At 39.4% G+C, this 15,115-nt stretch overlaps 1 protein-coding gene across 1 annotated transcript; it reads right to left on the reverse strand.

Annotated features, from left to right (window-relative positions):
- Positions 1-348: 348 nt before the first annotated feature.
- Positions 349-14,874, reverse strand: Akirin2 (akirin 2). Its single transcript, XM_032904627.1, has 5 exons — positions 14,210-14,874; positions 3,691-3,834; positions 2,100-2,249; positions 1,316-1,387; positions 349-1,107 (listed from the first exon to the last, which is right to left on the reverse strand). Exons 1-5 carry the CDS (start codon positions 14,436-14,438, stop codon positions 1,097-1,099), a joined length of 606 nt encoding a protein of 201 aa, XP_032760518.1. The 5' UTR covers positions 14,439-14,874; the 3' UTR covers positions 349-1,096.
- Positions 14,875-15,115: the final 241 nt, after the last annotated feature.

Consider the following 15,115-nt stretch of genomic DNA (forward strand, 5'->3'; position numbering starts at 1 on the left):
TGCTACTCTCTCTGCTCTTACTTGTGGCTTCAAGTTCCTGTTGATTTCCCCACAGTGATAGATTGCAATGTGGAATTTTGAGTTAAAATAAACACTTAATACCCTAAACTGCTTTTTGCAGTTACTTTATCACATCAACTAGAACAACCGTGCTTTCATATATCACATCATTCAAACCATCAAAACTGGATTCAAAGGTGAAGTTGTACAGCTGTTTTAGAACTTGTTATAACATGCTGTTATACAGCAAGTTACAGAAGCAGTTCTGAATCAGAACTTAATTTCTGACAACAGCATTTAAAAGGCAAATACTACCAGAAATTAACTTCATTGATTTCTAGAAAATCCTTACGTTTAAAAACACTACTTTATTCCAATACTACCCATGTGTACAATTTGAAAACAGGCAGAATAGAAGTAAATGTTTTATTTTTCCAACTAAACTCCAGTGCTACAAGGGCAGTAAAACAATAATACACTGGGGGAGGGGGTGCAGCAATAAACATTTGTTAAAAAGACTGATAGAATAAATAAAACTACCAAAAAATAATAAAGGAAATCATATAAACCCATTCTGAAACCCCAAGAAAAGTCCTGAAATACAGAAATGCCCTCCTCCTCCTCCTCCTCCTCCATCTCACTGAAGTACTGTAGACTAACTGCTTAAATGTCCTGGGATTACATTCTAAGTTATTAATAACTGGTTACAGCTTGGTTGTAGTGCACAATTAAAATCACACTAACTTCATCTGACGTGTCATTCTACAGTTTTATTTACATAACCAGTGAAGGGCATGTTCTAGAATGCCAGCTTTAATCCCTTTCAAACATTAATATAAAGAAGCCAAATTGTAATGATACAGCAAAACGAGGCCACTGGTATTAATACAAGTAGCAAAGGTCCACATCCGGGTGGTAATGACATCACGGAAATTTCCAAAACCAATTGCTGCTGCCTAAGAGTGGTTGCCACTGACGAAAGCTTGAAATAACCTGTGTTCACAGATGGGTACTGGCATTGTTGCATGTCATAGTTGGGACCTCCTGCAACAACTCAACAAGGAACAAGGCAGCCCACAAATGCAAAAAGCGTGATTCATGAAACATCTGGAGGAGAAAAGGAGTATTAGTATAGCGGATAGGGCAAAATTACAACAAACAAGATCATTCCTTCCTAATACCATTCCTGAATAGTTAGCTTGCAACACTTTACTTTTGCTTTAAACTAACTTTTTCTCCACACTTTTTATCAGCTCTCTTCTTAAATATGAAAACATGGTCTTTTCTGTTTATAGTTCAAAGGTCAAATACTTACAACTAGCAGGCTGTTCTCCATATCGCCGCATTATCTGATCATGCGTAAACTTCACAAATGCATCGTATTGTTCTATAAGTAAAGGTATGTGTAAATTACATGACTTGCATGTACATATTAAATATCCTCTCTAATGTATCGGAAAATATAAAGGAACATGAAGACAAGACACTCTTGACACCATAATCCTTTTCACAATCTGAATAGTAATTGTAAACAGTTCAAATAAGTGTTTTCTACATGATGCAAAATAAAAATTTAATACCGTAGCTGATCTATGTGGCTAGCTCATACCTGGGACCATGAAGGTGAGATATGGGCTTTAAGAATGTTAATTCTCCTTTTTTACTGAAATTCTCTGGTCCACAGACAAGACCACCAATGTATAGAAAGATATGTCAATGTAAAAACACCTGTAGGAAATAATTCTTAGTGAGTTTCTAGGTGTGGTGATCTGAGTAAGAATGGACCCCAGAGTTTCACACATTTGAATTCGAGTCACCAGGGAGTGGAATTCTGAGAGAATTAGATTATGAGGTGTGGTCTCATTGGCAGAAGTGCATCACTGGGGTAGGATGGGATGTGAAATTAGAATGTAGCTCTCAGGTATCTATCGTGTTAGTACCTATCTGTATGCTGCCATGCTGTAACCCCTCTAACACTGGAAGCAAGCTTCTAATTAAACGCTTTCTTTCCTAAGAGTGAGTTAGTTGCCTTCGTCATGGTGTCTCTTCACAGCAACAGAACAAACACTGGGATCTTCAAAAATAAACTCAGTTGTTACCTGCAAGTTTTGTGTTCAGTATTTCTTCATATTCTTCTCGAACCTTCTCTTCCCGTTCTTTCAACAAACGTTCACAGATCATCCCAACCTGCCTTAGAGTAAATAAGGGCTGTTCTTTTTTTAATGGTGAGGATGTTGCAGATGAAGTCCCTATGTACAACATGAATAAAAGATCACCTGATTTAGTACCACAGCAGAATACCTCCTGAATGAAGGTCTCACTGAGAGAACTTCCCCATGTCACTTAAAATCTGTTATCTATGATAATTCGATCAGACTATGACTCTGGAAAAAGGGATGTTGTCTAGAGGAAAAGATGAGTGGAGGAAAATCTTGCAATGATCATAAAACTTCCAGTCTACAGTCCAGCACATGCCTGTTCAAAACATTTAGTGGCTGATTTTAAAAATGTGCGACACGTCTACCTCTGGTCTAAAGCTTTAGTTTTATTAGAGTAACATGATTATACTATAGAGACACTTTTTTTGTTAATACTTATTGCTTATATTTTAAGGCTATTCAGTAAATCACATGATTATTCTACCAATTCAATAATCTTCATTTTCCAAACCCCTTTTCCTTTGAAAGAGAATTATATCTAAAAAAGAAAAATAGAGAATTATACCTGTAAAAAGATTTGCTGTAGGGAGAATTCTGTAATATAGATACTTATCCCTTACCAAAAGGACATAATTGATTCTAAATTTTGAATAGTGACCATAATCCCCACTTTTGCTAATAATTTAAATCACCTAAGTTCAAACACTCAAAACTGCAAGAAAACCAAAGTTCCAAAAACAGCCCCAATACCAGTATTTGTCAATTTCAAATTAGCAAGAATATTCCTTCTGTGTTTCTGTAAAAAGTTTGAGAACATTTTCCTAATGGTAATTATTAAGACAGTAAGTAAGCATGGATCTGTATTAAAAACTTTAGGATACTAACAAGTTGACTCATGAACCAAATTTCAGAAACATTTCTGTGACCTCTAAAGGAAAGAGCTCTGGTGATGTTTATTTCTTTGAGTTGTATACTTTTTTTTCCTCAAATAATTTGTTTTTCGTTAATGATAACAGCTAGGATAGTCTGCAGTGGGGAAAAAAATTCACCTGTATTTTATGGTTTCGAATTCTGAAAGATTATTAATATAAGAGCCACTGATATTATCAAGTAGTGACATACTTCATAGAAAAAGACTTCCTTAGACATTCATCCTCTATTTAAGGTTCTTTGATCTAAAAACATTCTTGGCTTAAAGACCATGTGTGATAACCCAGGATCATGGTAGCTATTCACTGCATCCCTGCTGTCCAGTATTCCATCAATGAAAGCACACTCGCATGCTACAGCTGAGCTCTCATCTTTTCTGTGGTGCCTTTATCTATCTGCACTGATTAACCCAAATTAATGAAACTTCTTAGGTCCATCTCTCATCAAAATACTGTCTGGTTGGTGGGAATATAGGTAAACACTTTTAAAATATACGTTACTTAGTAATCTTGGAAAAAAACAGGTGCTTTAAGTCATTGTGGATATTTTGCATTATATTTTCCCCATCATTTCTCAGGTTGTACTTCTTAAGGTTTATTACCTGGTGATGCTGGTCCACTGATGAGAAATGCATGTGGCTGTGAATCGGAACTACAACCTGGGTCTGTCTGCTGAAAACTAGCTTCTAAATGTCTCCTCTTCTGCATACGTTTATATTCCTGTTTTATGTTGTACAGAATTTGTTCTAGAAGGGAAAAAGTAAAAATTTGTCAAAATCAAATTTTTCATACTAAAGAAAAAAAAACTATCCAAAATATTTCTTTCAAATAACAAAGAACTGTTTCCCCCTATGAACCTGCTTGTTGAGCACAAGCAGGGGCACTTTTCAGAAGCAGCATATCCAACCCTCGTCTGGCCTCTCCAGACACAGCATGCACGCAACATGTACTCCCAGATACACATGTACACATAAAATGAAATAAATCTTAAAAAAAGAAAAAATCATATACATGCCATCTGGAATTCAACAAAGTCAAATCCTATTTATAAAAACTAAATTTAAGCTTTTTACTCAAAAACAGAGGTCAGGTTCAATCATTTGACTCAGAGCTCATGTATATCTATTAGATGTAGAACTACTTAAGTTAACCAGGATTTCCAGTAATGAGAAGGGATGATTATGCACATTCAAGCATAGTTCTAAAATGACAAAGTCATGCATCAAACTGTCATCAATATGAAGCACAATGAAACCCGAAACGATTCTAGCTTCAACAAAGCGTTCTGAATCTCGAGGAGAGAAGCCCATGTGAAATAAGACGACACAGGGAAGGGCAATGCGGCAGCCATAAGACCCACTGCACTACAGTGCAGTCTTTACATAGCCCTGAGACTAAGTCACTCGCAGCACATCATTTTTGAGCCAATAGAATTCACTTTACCACGTTTTCTAACTAAAAATAGGTACCATTTCATCTGCAGGAAGAAATGCCTTCCTGAGGATCCCCTCCCCTTGTCACCCACCTCCATATTTTCTCATTAACTCCTTAGCTCAACGTGAAACTAAATTCCAAGAAGTTTATTAATCCCAATTGAAAGCAAAAGTGGAAACATGCAATAAAAAATGCACAAAGGGAAGAGTGAATTTCCATATTTGACTCAAATCCCACAGTAACAATCCTGTTCAATATTTAATAACTGGTACCTTTCATTTTTAATCTTCAGTAGTCTCTTTCCTTTCTCTAATCAGAATTGTAAAGAAAGGATCGTTATTATAAGTTTTTATTTTTAAATGTGTATGAGTCTTGCCTACATGTATGTAACTGCATCATATGCATGCAGTGCTTGTGGAGGACAGAAGAGGGCATCTGACCTCTTGGAACTGGTGTTAAGGACAGTAGAGCCCTGCCTGCTACCCCTGTAAGAGTAGCAGGTGCTCTTTACCACATCTTTGTACCCCTCCTTTGCTTGCCTTTAAATACTTTAGATGCTGACCATTCCATTGTAACTAAAAGAAAAAGAAGCTCAAATGATAAATGAATTCAGTTAAGATATCAATTCTGTCAAAAGTTTGTGTGCATATGTACACACACACACACACACACACACACACACACACACACACACACACACAAAATATATGTTATTGCATAGTTCAAATACAAAATTACATATGATGAACTTCAGGACAGCTGTGTGGGTTTTAACTGTTTAACATTTTTCAAAATGCTAACTTTTTTTTTAGTACAGTTGGTCAATTTCAGTCTTTTTCCACTTAAGTTAATTAACAGTTGTCAGTATAAAATAAAATTGTGGTCATGTAGGTTTTGCTTTGATATGAATAGCATTCATCAGAGGTATCTGATAAAACTATGAAATATCCTGTTACCAACAAGCATTCATTTAAAAAAAACTCTTCTTACAACAATATACTAAAAGGCTTTCAACTAATGATATTTTGATCTCTAATATGAATGACAAATGTCATTCAAAACATGGTAAAGTTTACTGACAGCTAAAAACTTCAAAATGTACCACACTAGCTTGGCATAGCTTGACTTTAACAACTCCCACCTCTTTGTGACTTGTACACGATCACTACAAAGGCATCGCTCCTCCAATTAGTCTTCCTCTACGAGTGGTTCTCAACCTTTCTCATGTTGGTGACCCTTTAATACAGTGCTCCATGTTCTGATAACCCGCTACCATAAAATTATTTTGTTACTATGACATGACTATAATTCTGCTACTGTCATTACTCGGAATATAAATACCTGATATGTAAGATATCTGGTATGTAACCCCCCCCCCAAGAAAATGGGTCACCACCCACAGATTGAGAACCACTGCATCTAGTTCTAAACTTTACTGCCAAAATAAGGAAGGCCACTAAACTACACCATAAAGAGAATGCTTGAAACAAAGCCAAGACTAGAATTCAGTAAAACTACTTATTTTAAGCGCCAATCCAACTGACACAACATAGTGGTGCAAAACCTTTAATCCCAGCACCTGTGTGAAAGAGGCTGCCTACCTAGTGAGTTCCAGACACAGTGGCCAGTCTCAGAAGGCAAACCAAAAATATTTGAGGTATAATTTTTTTTATAATTATAATCTATCAATTTAAATATAATATAAAACCACAACTCTCTAAAACTTTCTTATGTCTCTTTACATCATACGCACACCCCCACCTCTTTCTCCAGTCTTGCCAATACTCACATGGTATCACTCTGTTTACCTTCCTGTATAAGTGGACTTCACAAGCACAAACAGTGCAAACATTTTTTAATTGCACCCATGCTATGACAAATACATTTTCCTTGTCATCATTCCCAAGCGGTATAGTACAGGAGTTTTCTTCTTCACTGTACTAGATATGCTTGGAATTCATGCATCATCAATTTCTTCCTAGTGTTGACTGGTGATAATTTCCTGTTATTGGCCTTTCAGACTGTTTCCAATGAAACTAGTAAAGCTCTAGCCTGGGGATGTTTTCACCTATTTGGTAATACTTAGCAGCGGTATCAGACTACCATGGCAAGTGAGTGATTTTATTTTGTAAAGAAACTACCAAAGTTTTCCAGACTGCTCTTTCCCATTTCACATTATTACCAGCTACTCCCGAGTCTTACCAACACTTGATACATCAATTCAAGAATTCCTAATATCACTGCCTGTTCTGTTTTCTTCATCTGCTAGGATACAACTAAGTCACCTAAGCTATACTTGCCCTCAAATGCTCTAATACCGACAGCACATAATCAACAACGTTATGAGTCAGTGATCTAACTTACATAAGATCCTGGCAGCACAAGTCGAAAACCACTAAATTGGTCTGATATATTTCAGTTCAGGAGTTAAACAGTTTTGAGTTGAGACTTCCTCCCAAATTTTCCACACAACATTCTACCATGCACATTACTTCTATCCAGATACCTGACTGATACCACCAGCAGTATGAAGACTATCTATATCTATATAATCCTGCCTCCTCTTAGGATAGGCACTATGTTCAAGGGAATGTTCTGCTGCTGTTTCAAGGTATCAATCTAAAACAGTACGTAAGCAATGCTGCACATCACAATGCCAGTAATGTACTATTTCATATTAAACCACTGAAGGTGGGTACAGCCAACACTGTATTCTGTCCATTTACTCTGTTCTGTCATAGCAACTATCATCGATCTATACTTTCAAGTAAGTACACCACTTACAAAAGTTATTCCAGGTAACAACACTTCAGCACTAGGCATTCTCTTAGGGACAGGGATAAGAATACTTGAGGAATTGGACTACATTTCATTCTGATAGTTTATGCTGCTCACAGTACTCTACTTTTGAAGCAGAATCTCAATATGCATCACAAACTGTCCTCAAACTCAGGTGATCATCCTGCTTCAACCTCCTGTGTGCCACCACTGCCACACCCAGCACTATCTCATTTTAAAAACAAAAAAGGTTGGGAACTGTGGCCTTTAACCCCAGCACAACTGGATCTATATAGTGAAAATACAGTAAGAGTTATATAGAGACCCTGTCTCAATAAATAAACAAATTAATAACAAAAGAGAACAACAGCTCTCCTAAACTCATCCCTAATCTATTTTCATTTTTATTTTCTTGAGATGTTATATAAGTATTAACAAAAATGAATGCTAAAAGTCAGTGCACATATATCAAAATAATTTCTCAAGTGAGCAAATCTCTGACAATAGCAAAATGTCCCCCAAATGAGACTATCTAAATATTATAATGCTGGAAGTCCTTACTCATCACCCGGGAGGAATAGGAGGGAATAGTAAGAATATCCTGGGGTGGAAAAATGGCTCTGCAGTTAAGAACACTGTTGCTCTTGCAGAAGACTGAGGTTCCATTCCCAGCACCTGCTCACAAACATCTCTAACTCCAGTCCTAGGGGGTGTGATACCTTCTTTAACTTCCACGGACACTATATGTGTGTAATGCACATTCATAAACACTCATACACATTAAAAAAAAACAAAAACAAAAACTTGTAAGTACCCAGAAACACTGCTTAAAATTTTCACTGCAGTAGTGTAACTCAATTGAATTAATGCTTTGCTTATAACTACAGGGGCACACAACAGTCTAAAAAAAGATACAGAACTGCAATTTTCATTGTTTTCCTAATTACAGGACTTCTAAGAAACCTGGAAAATGTCAAGTGAATAACCCAACAAATAAACCCAACATTTTAAAGCTCTGTGGTAAGACATTAACCAATTAACTTTATTAACTCTGAAGCTATTTTCAAAGTTGGTATCAGTCTCATTTAAACCACATCTGCCCTAAAAATTCAGGGACCTATTTTAGACTCTTAGTGGATCTCTCAGGTATGTATAAAAAGTTGGGATAAATTGAGTTCCTAGAGCAGTCATCTGCAGATGCCAGATATGTTCAAATAGGCCGGTTTTCCACCTTCTAAAGGGGTTTTCCACCTTTTAAAGGTTGATAGTCTTATCAAAGACATCAAATAAAAATGTACCAAATTTTCATATATGCAGATAAACTTTTGTAGGTTAATAGTACTGGACAGTATTAAGGCCAACAGTATTGACACTGTTAAACACAAGGACTACAAGGACACCAACATTCTGATTAACTAATTTAGTTACAGATACTTGAACATATCCATCCCCAATACCATTATCTAGTGTCAAACAACTCTGCAAGGAGCCCAGACTCTACTTTTACTATCGGGTTGTATTTTTAATGTTTCTTTTCAAATAGTAAACTACTGTCAATACTAGACTCTGAATTTTTCTTTTATACTTCATCATTATCTATCTTGTGTTTGTTTGTGCATTTGCTCACACATCCAGTTATACACTTGCCACAGTGCACAGGTTAAAGTCACAGAACAGCTTTTTGGAGTTGTTTTCTCTCTTCCTACCACATAGGTCCCAGTGATCAAACTCAAGGCTCAGGCCTGGCAGTAAGCATGTTTACTGGCTGAGCCATCTTGTCAGTCCTGAATCTGTTATTTTCAACCTTTCAAAAGTATTACTACCCGTTTTTTTTTTTCCTGGCCTATCTTAACAATAGGAAAAACATACCCAAGTAACAAAAGAACAAGCCATCTACAAGCTGAAGAGCTTCTCTGTGGTAACCGATTGATAGAAGCATCTCTAGAGAAGGTTAGCTTGTGTTTCTGTACAGGCTTCAGGGTTTTTTCTCCCCTACCTTAAAATGTTAAATTAAGTAACGCACTGGGCCGTTCTTTAATGGCCATAAACCTAGGGCTTTTTCCTTGCCTTTTTTAAAACAAGTATTAGGATCAAATTTAGGGAGATTTGTGCTAGACAGGCACTCTAGTACCACTGAGCCAACATGCCAATTCCAACTAACAGGACTCTGAAGTGCACAATTTTAACTGGAGCTACACATTTCTAAATATCAGGTTTACAATCCATAGCAGAGACCTCTACTAAAAGCATTTATTTGCCAAATCCACTGAGAAACTAGAAGTAATTTAACAGCTGTCTAAATAACCGCAAATATTAAAAGATACTTCTGGCTCAATAAAATGACATCTGAAGTTAGATACTGCCTTCTCCAACACACATTATCATTTGTTTGCCTAGAACCATTTGTATTTCCTTTAAACCAGCTGGTGTCTCCATTTGGAGGCATGTATCAATGTCTAGTGAACAATCTATTCTCCATTCACAAGCTGTAGTTTCCATTTTTTTAATGGAAAGTTTCCAACAAATACAATGAGTTCTTACAAAGGAATTTAACTCTTCATCCAACTCAGTTCCTAAAACAAACTCTCCAGCAATGGTACCAAGCAAGCTACAAAGTACACATTAATGTTAACTAGCCAACTCACAAATAAGTCAACACCTACAGAAGGTCATTCACAAGACCATTGATTCATAGTATAATTATGAAAACAATGTGTTAGATTGGACTGACAGTCCTGACAACCTCATTACAATGATACATTATATCAAAACAACTTCTTTCTTGAAAATGCCAGGACAATCTTTTGATTACGTAATAATAGACATTGATTGATTGATTGATTGATTGACTGACAGACAGACAAAACAGACAACTAAAAAGTAACTTAGGTTGCCAAATAAAAAGCCCAGTACCAGTATTGGGAAACAGCCCCTTAAGCTGTTGGTCAGGGATGTCCTAGAGACCTCCAAAATGATATAGATTATTGTTAATGTTTTAGGTTGCCCTCTGAGGACACCACATAATCTGGTCACAGGACATGGAACAAGCTGGTACTGACAAGAAACTCCCTCTTTTAGCTAGCTAGTCCCAGGTGTCTTGCAGGCTACTATGAATGAAAAGTTATCCAACAAGCCTTATCCAATTATGACCTCTTTTGAGCTACAAAAATGATCAGTTTGCCATGACAGGCCCATGAGTGCAATAGTGGTACAAATGTCACAGGGATAAATGTCCTGCTTTCTGGTTGGGTTTATGATTTCTGCCTGCTCCAAGGCAGAAATACATGCTTGACACTGTAAATCTAGCCAACAAACGACACATGGCTGAATCACTCATGAGCTCCAGGGATGAGCTAGCTACTACTGTTTGTTATACAGACATAGTGTCGGACCACCCTCTAAATAAGTACAGGCACACAATTTAGCAGATGGTTTGAGGCAGAAGTGTAAGAGCCAGGTGTCAGGGCCAGCGTTTTCTAGACATGACATGCTGAAGCACTCATGAATTAACAGCAATAGTGGCCGCCGGTCCACATTTATACACAAGACCTATTAAGAGTTGGTGGCATCTAAGGGAGGAAGTCAATTTACTTAAAGCTCTTAGTAGGTCAGCCAAGCTCTAATGGATGACCCCAAATCTATGAGTATATATAGGCAACACAAATTGGGACTTAAAAGTTATTTTAGGAGGGAGGGAGGAAAGGGAGGGGGAGGAGAGAGGGAGAAGGGGGGAGAGGAGAGGGAGAGTGGGAAAGGGAAAGGGAGAGAATATGAAACTGAGAAGTAGGAAAAGGTGGGTGAGGTGAACCTGGGAAGAGTTAGGTACTTAGAAAAAACACATCCTTAAAATCTTACTTAAGGCAGGGCAGGGTGGCACACACCCTTTAATCCCAGCACTTGAAATGCAATAGTAGGCCAAGCACCCAAGAGTTCCAGGCTAGCCAGGGATCTGTGATAAGACCTCTGCCCCTCCCCCGCAACCTTGACACACATTTACCCAACCCCATTTAAATGGTTCTCTCTCCCAATATCCACCATCCTTTGATACACTAAAAAGTATTTTAAGCATCAATGAATTATAATCCTAAACCAAACCAGAGTACACACATCTTTTTGTTGGGGGGTGGGCAGACAATAAATACGATTTCTGGGAACATACTCTCTCCACAAACTACCAAGATAAACTGCAGTAGACCTTAAACTTTAAAGGACAGGCACAACTGTATCCAAATGATTGTTTGTCATGGCACTGACATTTGAATTTTTTGAATTTTCAACATGATGAAATAATTTTTATTCTTTTTAGCCATGTAAAAATGTTGTTTAAAAAAATTCTTACCTCCCAGACTGTACAAATACATGATCATAGTTTGTCAAACCTATCTTAAAGTACAGTTCTGAATTAGTAACTCGGGAACACCAAAAATCATGTTTGAGATATGGTATATGAAAAGGGGCAAGAACAGAAGCCACCGTTAATAAACATAATAAGAGTTTCAAGTCTCCAGGGTAAGAAAGCAAGCTAGACTTCCTTCAACTAGCCCTCTTCTCTAGTATTAAGTTGCAAGTTTGAAAAATATTGACTTAAATAAGAGCAGCCATATCAACATTTGGAATCACCTTCCTGGAATGTCTAAAATAACAGCATTTAGAACAGAGCCCAAGTTCTTGAAACTACTAGCGTGCCACTGAAGACTTCAAGGACACCAGCAGGGGAGAACCGGAAGTACATGAAACAGAACACCAAGAAGGACATACTCTGCTTAAACTTCCAGGTCTTCAGGTTTAGCCTAAAAAGGTTCAACCACACATTTACTACGTCACTAAAAATGGCGTAGTAAATATGTGTACATTTTAGCAAATTCAAACTTTAGCAACTTTCCCTCATTTTTCAAGAAGCTAATCTTCTACATTAATATTCAAATTAACTGAAATGCCAATTTAATATTTAGCAAATTCTAAAAATATCAATTAGCATGTGATTTTAGGTTCCAAGATGTGATCAAACTGTGTCAGCTGGCTAAAAGACTAACAACAATCCTAATTATTTTACTAATTGAGATCTGAAAGAAGTGAAGAATATTAACCACTCTACAGATACAGCACTGACACAACAGATTGGAAGATGATCATTACAGTTTCTGAACAAGTTCCCTTTAAGTAAAGGAAGGTGTCATAGCTCCCTGCTGTTTTTGTGTTCAAGATTTTAATTGCATAGGGATATATTGTAACTCTCAAACCTAACACTAACTCCACTGAAATTTATTGCTAGTTACAGCTATTTTGAAATGGCCTCATTAGTAGATCGGACACCATTTCAATGTTCAAAGAGCATTTCATTAAAGACAAAAATGTCTGCCCCAAGGAATTCATTCTTCACTTTGTTCCCTTGTTTTTCAGTAATGTCTAAAGGAGTGGGTTCTCAACCCTCCTGATGAGCCCACCCTTTAACACAGTACTTCATGTTGTGGTGACCCAAAACCATAATTGTGTTACTGTTATAAATAGTAATGTAAATATCTGATAGTCCTTCCCTAGAAGTCCTGACCCACAGATCTCTAAGCCTTCCTCTAACAGTACCTTTTTACACACACACACACACACACACACACACACACACACACACACACACGTATGTATGTATGTATGTATGTATGTATGTATGTATATATATGTTAGGGGGAGGAGTAGTTTACGTATGATCGTTAAATAAACTTCTTGAAATTCCTATGAAAACTGACTGCAACTTTTAAAACAGCATTAGGCTACATTAGATCAAAAATTTAATAGCAAGAGTAGGTAACTGAGATTCACCATGGATTTGGGTATGAATATTTAAATGTGACATTAAGGAAAAAAACCACATGGTACAATTTCATATGAATGTTACCAAATACAGAACTCTATAGTTCCCATCTTTTTAAAATGAGTTACTGAGAAAAAACATAAAGCTGATCAAAGGCTTTAAGGATATTACTAAGGGCTTGCACACACAGGCACACATACACTGCATGCCACACACAAAGGAAACAGACACTTCAAGTCCATTAAAGCCTACCCAAAAACTGTGCCGGTGGCACACAAAGATTTCCAAATGCAGAGGGGAAAATAATCCCTAGGTACACATTTAGTGTACAAAAGCAATCAAAGGTACAACTCGGCAGACACTTTCAGAAAATGGTTCAAGTCTGAAGTCCACTGGAATCTTGATTTATTCGTTACTCTCGAGGCTAGGCTGTTTTCTCCCAACATACTTCGTTGGGATAACTAAAGCATTTACAAATTAACTAGTCAGTATCAATTCGAAGTACACCTTCCTTTTCATTAAAAGTTCAAGATTTCTTAAGGACTAGACGCATAGTGAGATCACTTTACAGTACTCGGGAAGAACATTTGCTTTGTTGTTGACCCTGCTAGGGAAACAGGTCTTGACTCAGCCAAAGTGGCGTTCTTGTGGGTGATTAATGACAGGCCTACAACTCGCCCCAGTGACATCCATCCCCCTCCAAACCCCACCCCTTCTATACTAAAACCAGCCAAGTCTAAAATGGAGGAGGGGCTGCCTTCTCGCCTCAAACCACTCAGTCACTGAGTTAATAGCTGCAACCAATCGATTCAGCCCAAGAGACCGGGAGATTCGGGTGAAATGTGACCCTTCTCTCGCCCGACTTATGAATAATATCACCCTCTCTGATCATTTCCGCTGAGTCCCTACATCAGGAAACGATTCCAGTGATCCTACCCCAAATGATCTGCCTCACAATGAAGTACCCCACAATGCCGACCAACCCGACCCGTACCCACCCAACCTGCCGACACCACCCCCACCTTGGTTCAGGCCCTCCCTTTGTGTCCGCACCCAAGCGCCCAGCCACAGCCCACCCAGGCAGCCCCGGGGCCCAGGCCCACCTGTGGTGAGACGGGAGGAGACGTCGCCGAAGGGGGAAGGCTCCATCCGGAGATACTTCTGCGGCGAAGCGGCCGCGGCAGAGGCAGCGGCGGCGGCGGTAGCGGCGGCAGGGGAGGCGGCAGCCGAAGCCGGTGCCGACAAAGGCGCGCACCGCCTCCGCTTCGGAGATGCCGGGCTAAGCAGTGGGTCGAAATCCAGAGTCCTTTTCAGAGTGGCTCCGCACGCCATGGCGGCGGGCAGCCGAGGCCCGGCTCGGGCGGGGCCGGGAAGGACCGGGGCAAACGGGCCCTCCGAGGTGCCCGGTAGGTGTGGGGCCCGGGACAGAGGAGCCGCGACAGGGCAGGCGGGCGAGGCGCGAGGGTCGCGCCGCCCGCTCGGGGCCGCTCCCGAGAGGCCGGGCCGCCCCCGCCGTGCGCTCGGGCTGAGCGCGCTGAGGCTCTTGCGCGGAGACCGGCTCCCTTCGGTAGTGGACCCGGTCAGTGGCACGACCGAAACGCGACCTCCAACACGCCGGTGTAGACAGAAGCTCGTGAGCGGCGGCAACTTGCGGGAGCGGAGTGGTAGCTCCGCCGCACAGAGCTAGGCAATGCACTCGACCCTCTCTTCACGGACCAACTCTGCCACCCGCCGCCGGCCCCAATATGGCGTCAATAACAACGCCGCCGATTCAAATCCTGCGGCCACAGGGCGCCTGCGCACAGGGGGCGGGCCCGTCAGAGTGCATTCTGGGATTTGTGGGGTTTCGCTAAGGGCAGGAGTGGGCCTGAAAGGCGGTTACCCAGAAGTCACAGAAACTACGACTCCCGTCATCCAAGGCGCGCGATCCCAAGTTCCGGGTTGGAATTTAAATACCCCCTCATAAGTAAAAGAGTTTAAAAAAAAAAAAAAAAAATGTAAGGAAGAAA

Source organism: Rattus rattus, chromosome 1 (assembly GCF_011064425.1).
Source record: "Rattus rattus isolate New Zealand chromosome 1, Rrattus_CSIRO_v1, whole genome shotgun sequence".
Lineage (NCBI taxonomy): Eukaryota > Metazoa > Chordata > Mammalia > Rodentia > Muridae > Rattus > Rattus rattus.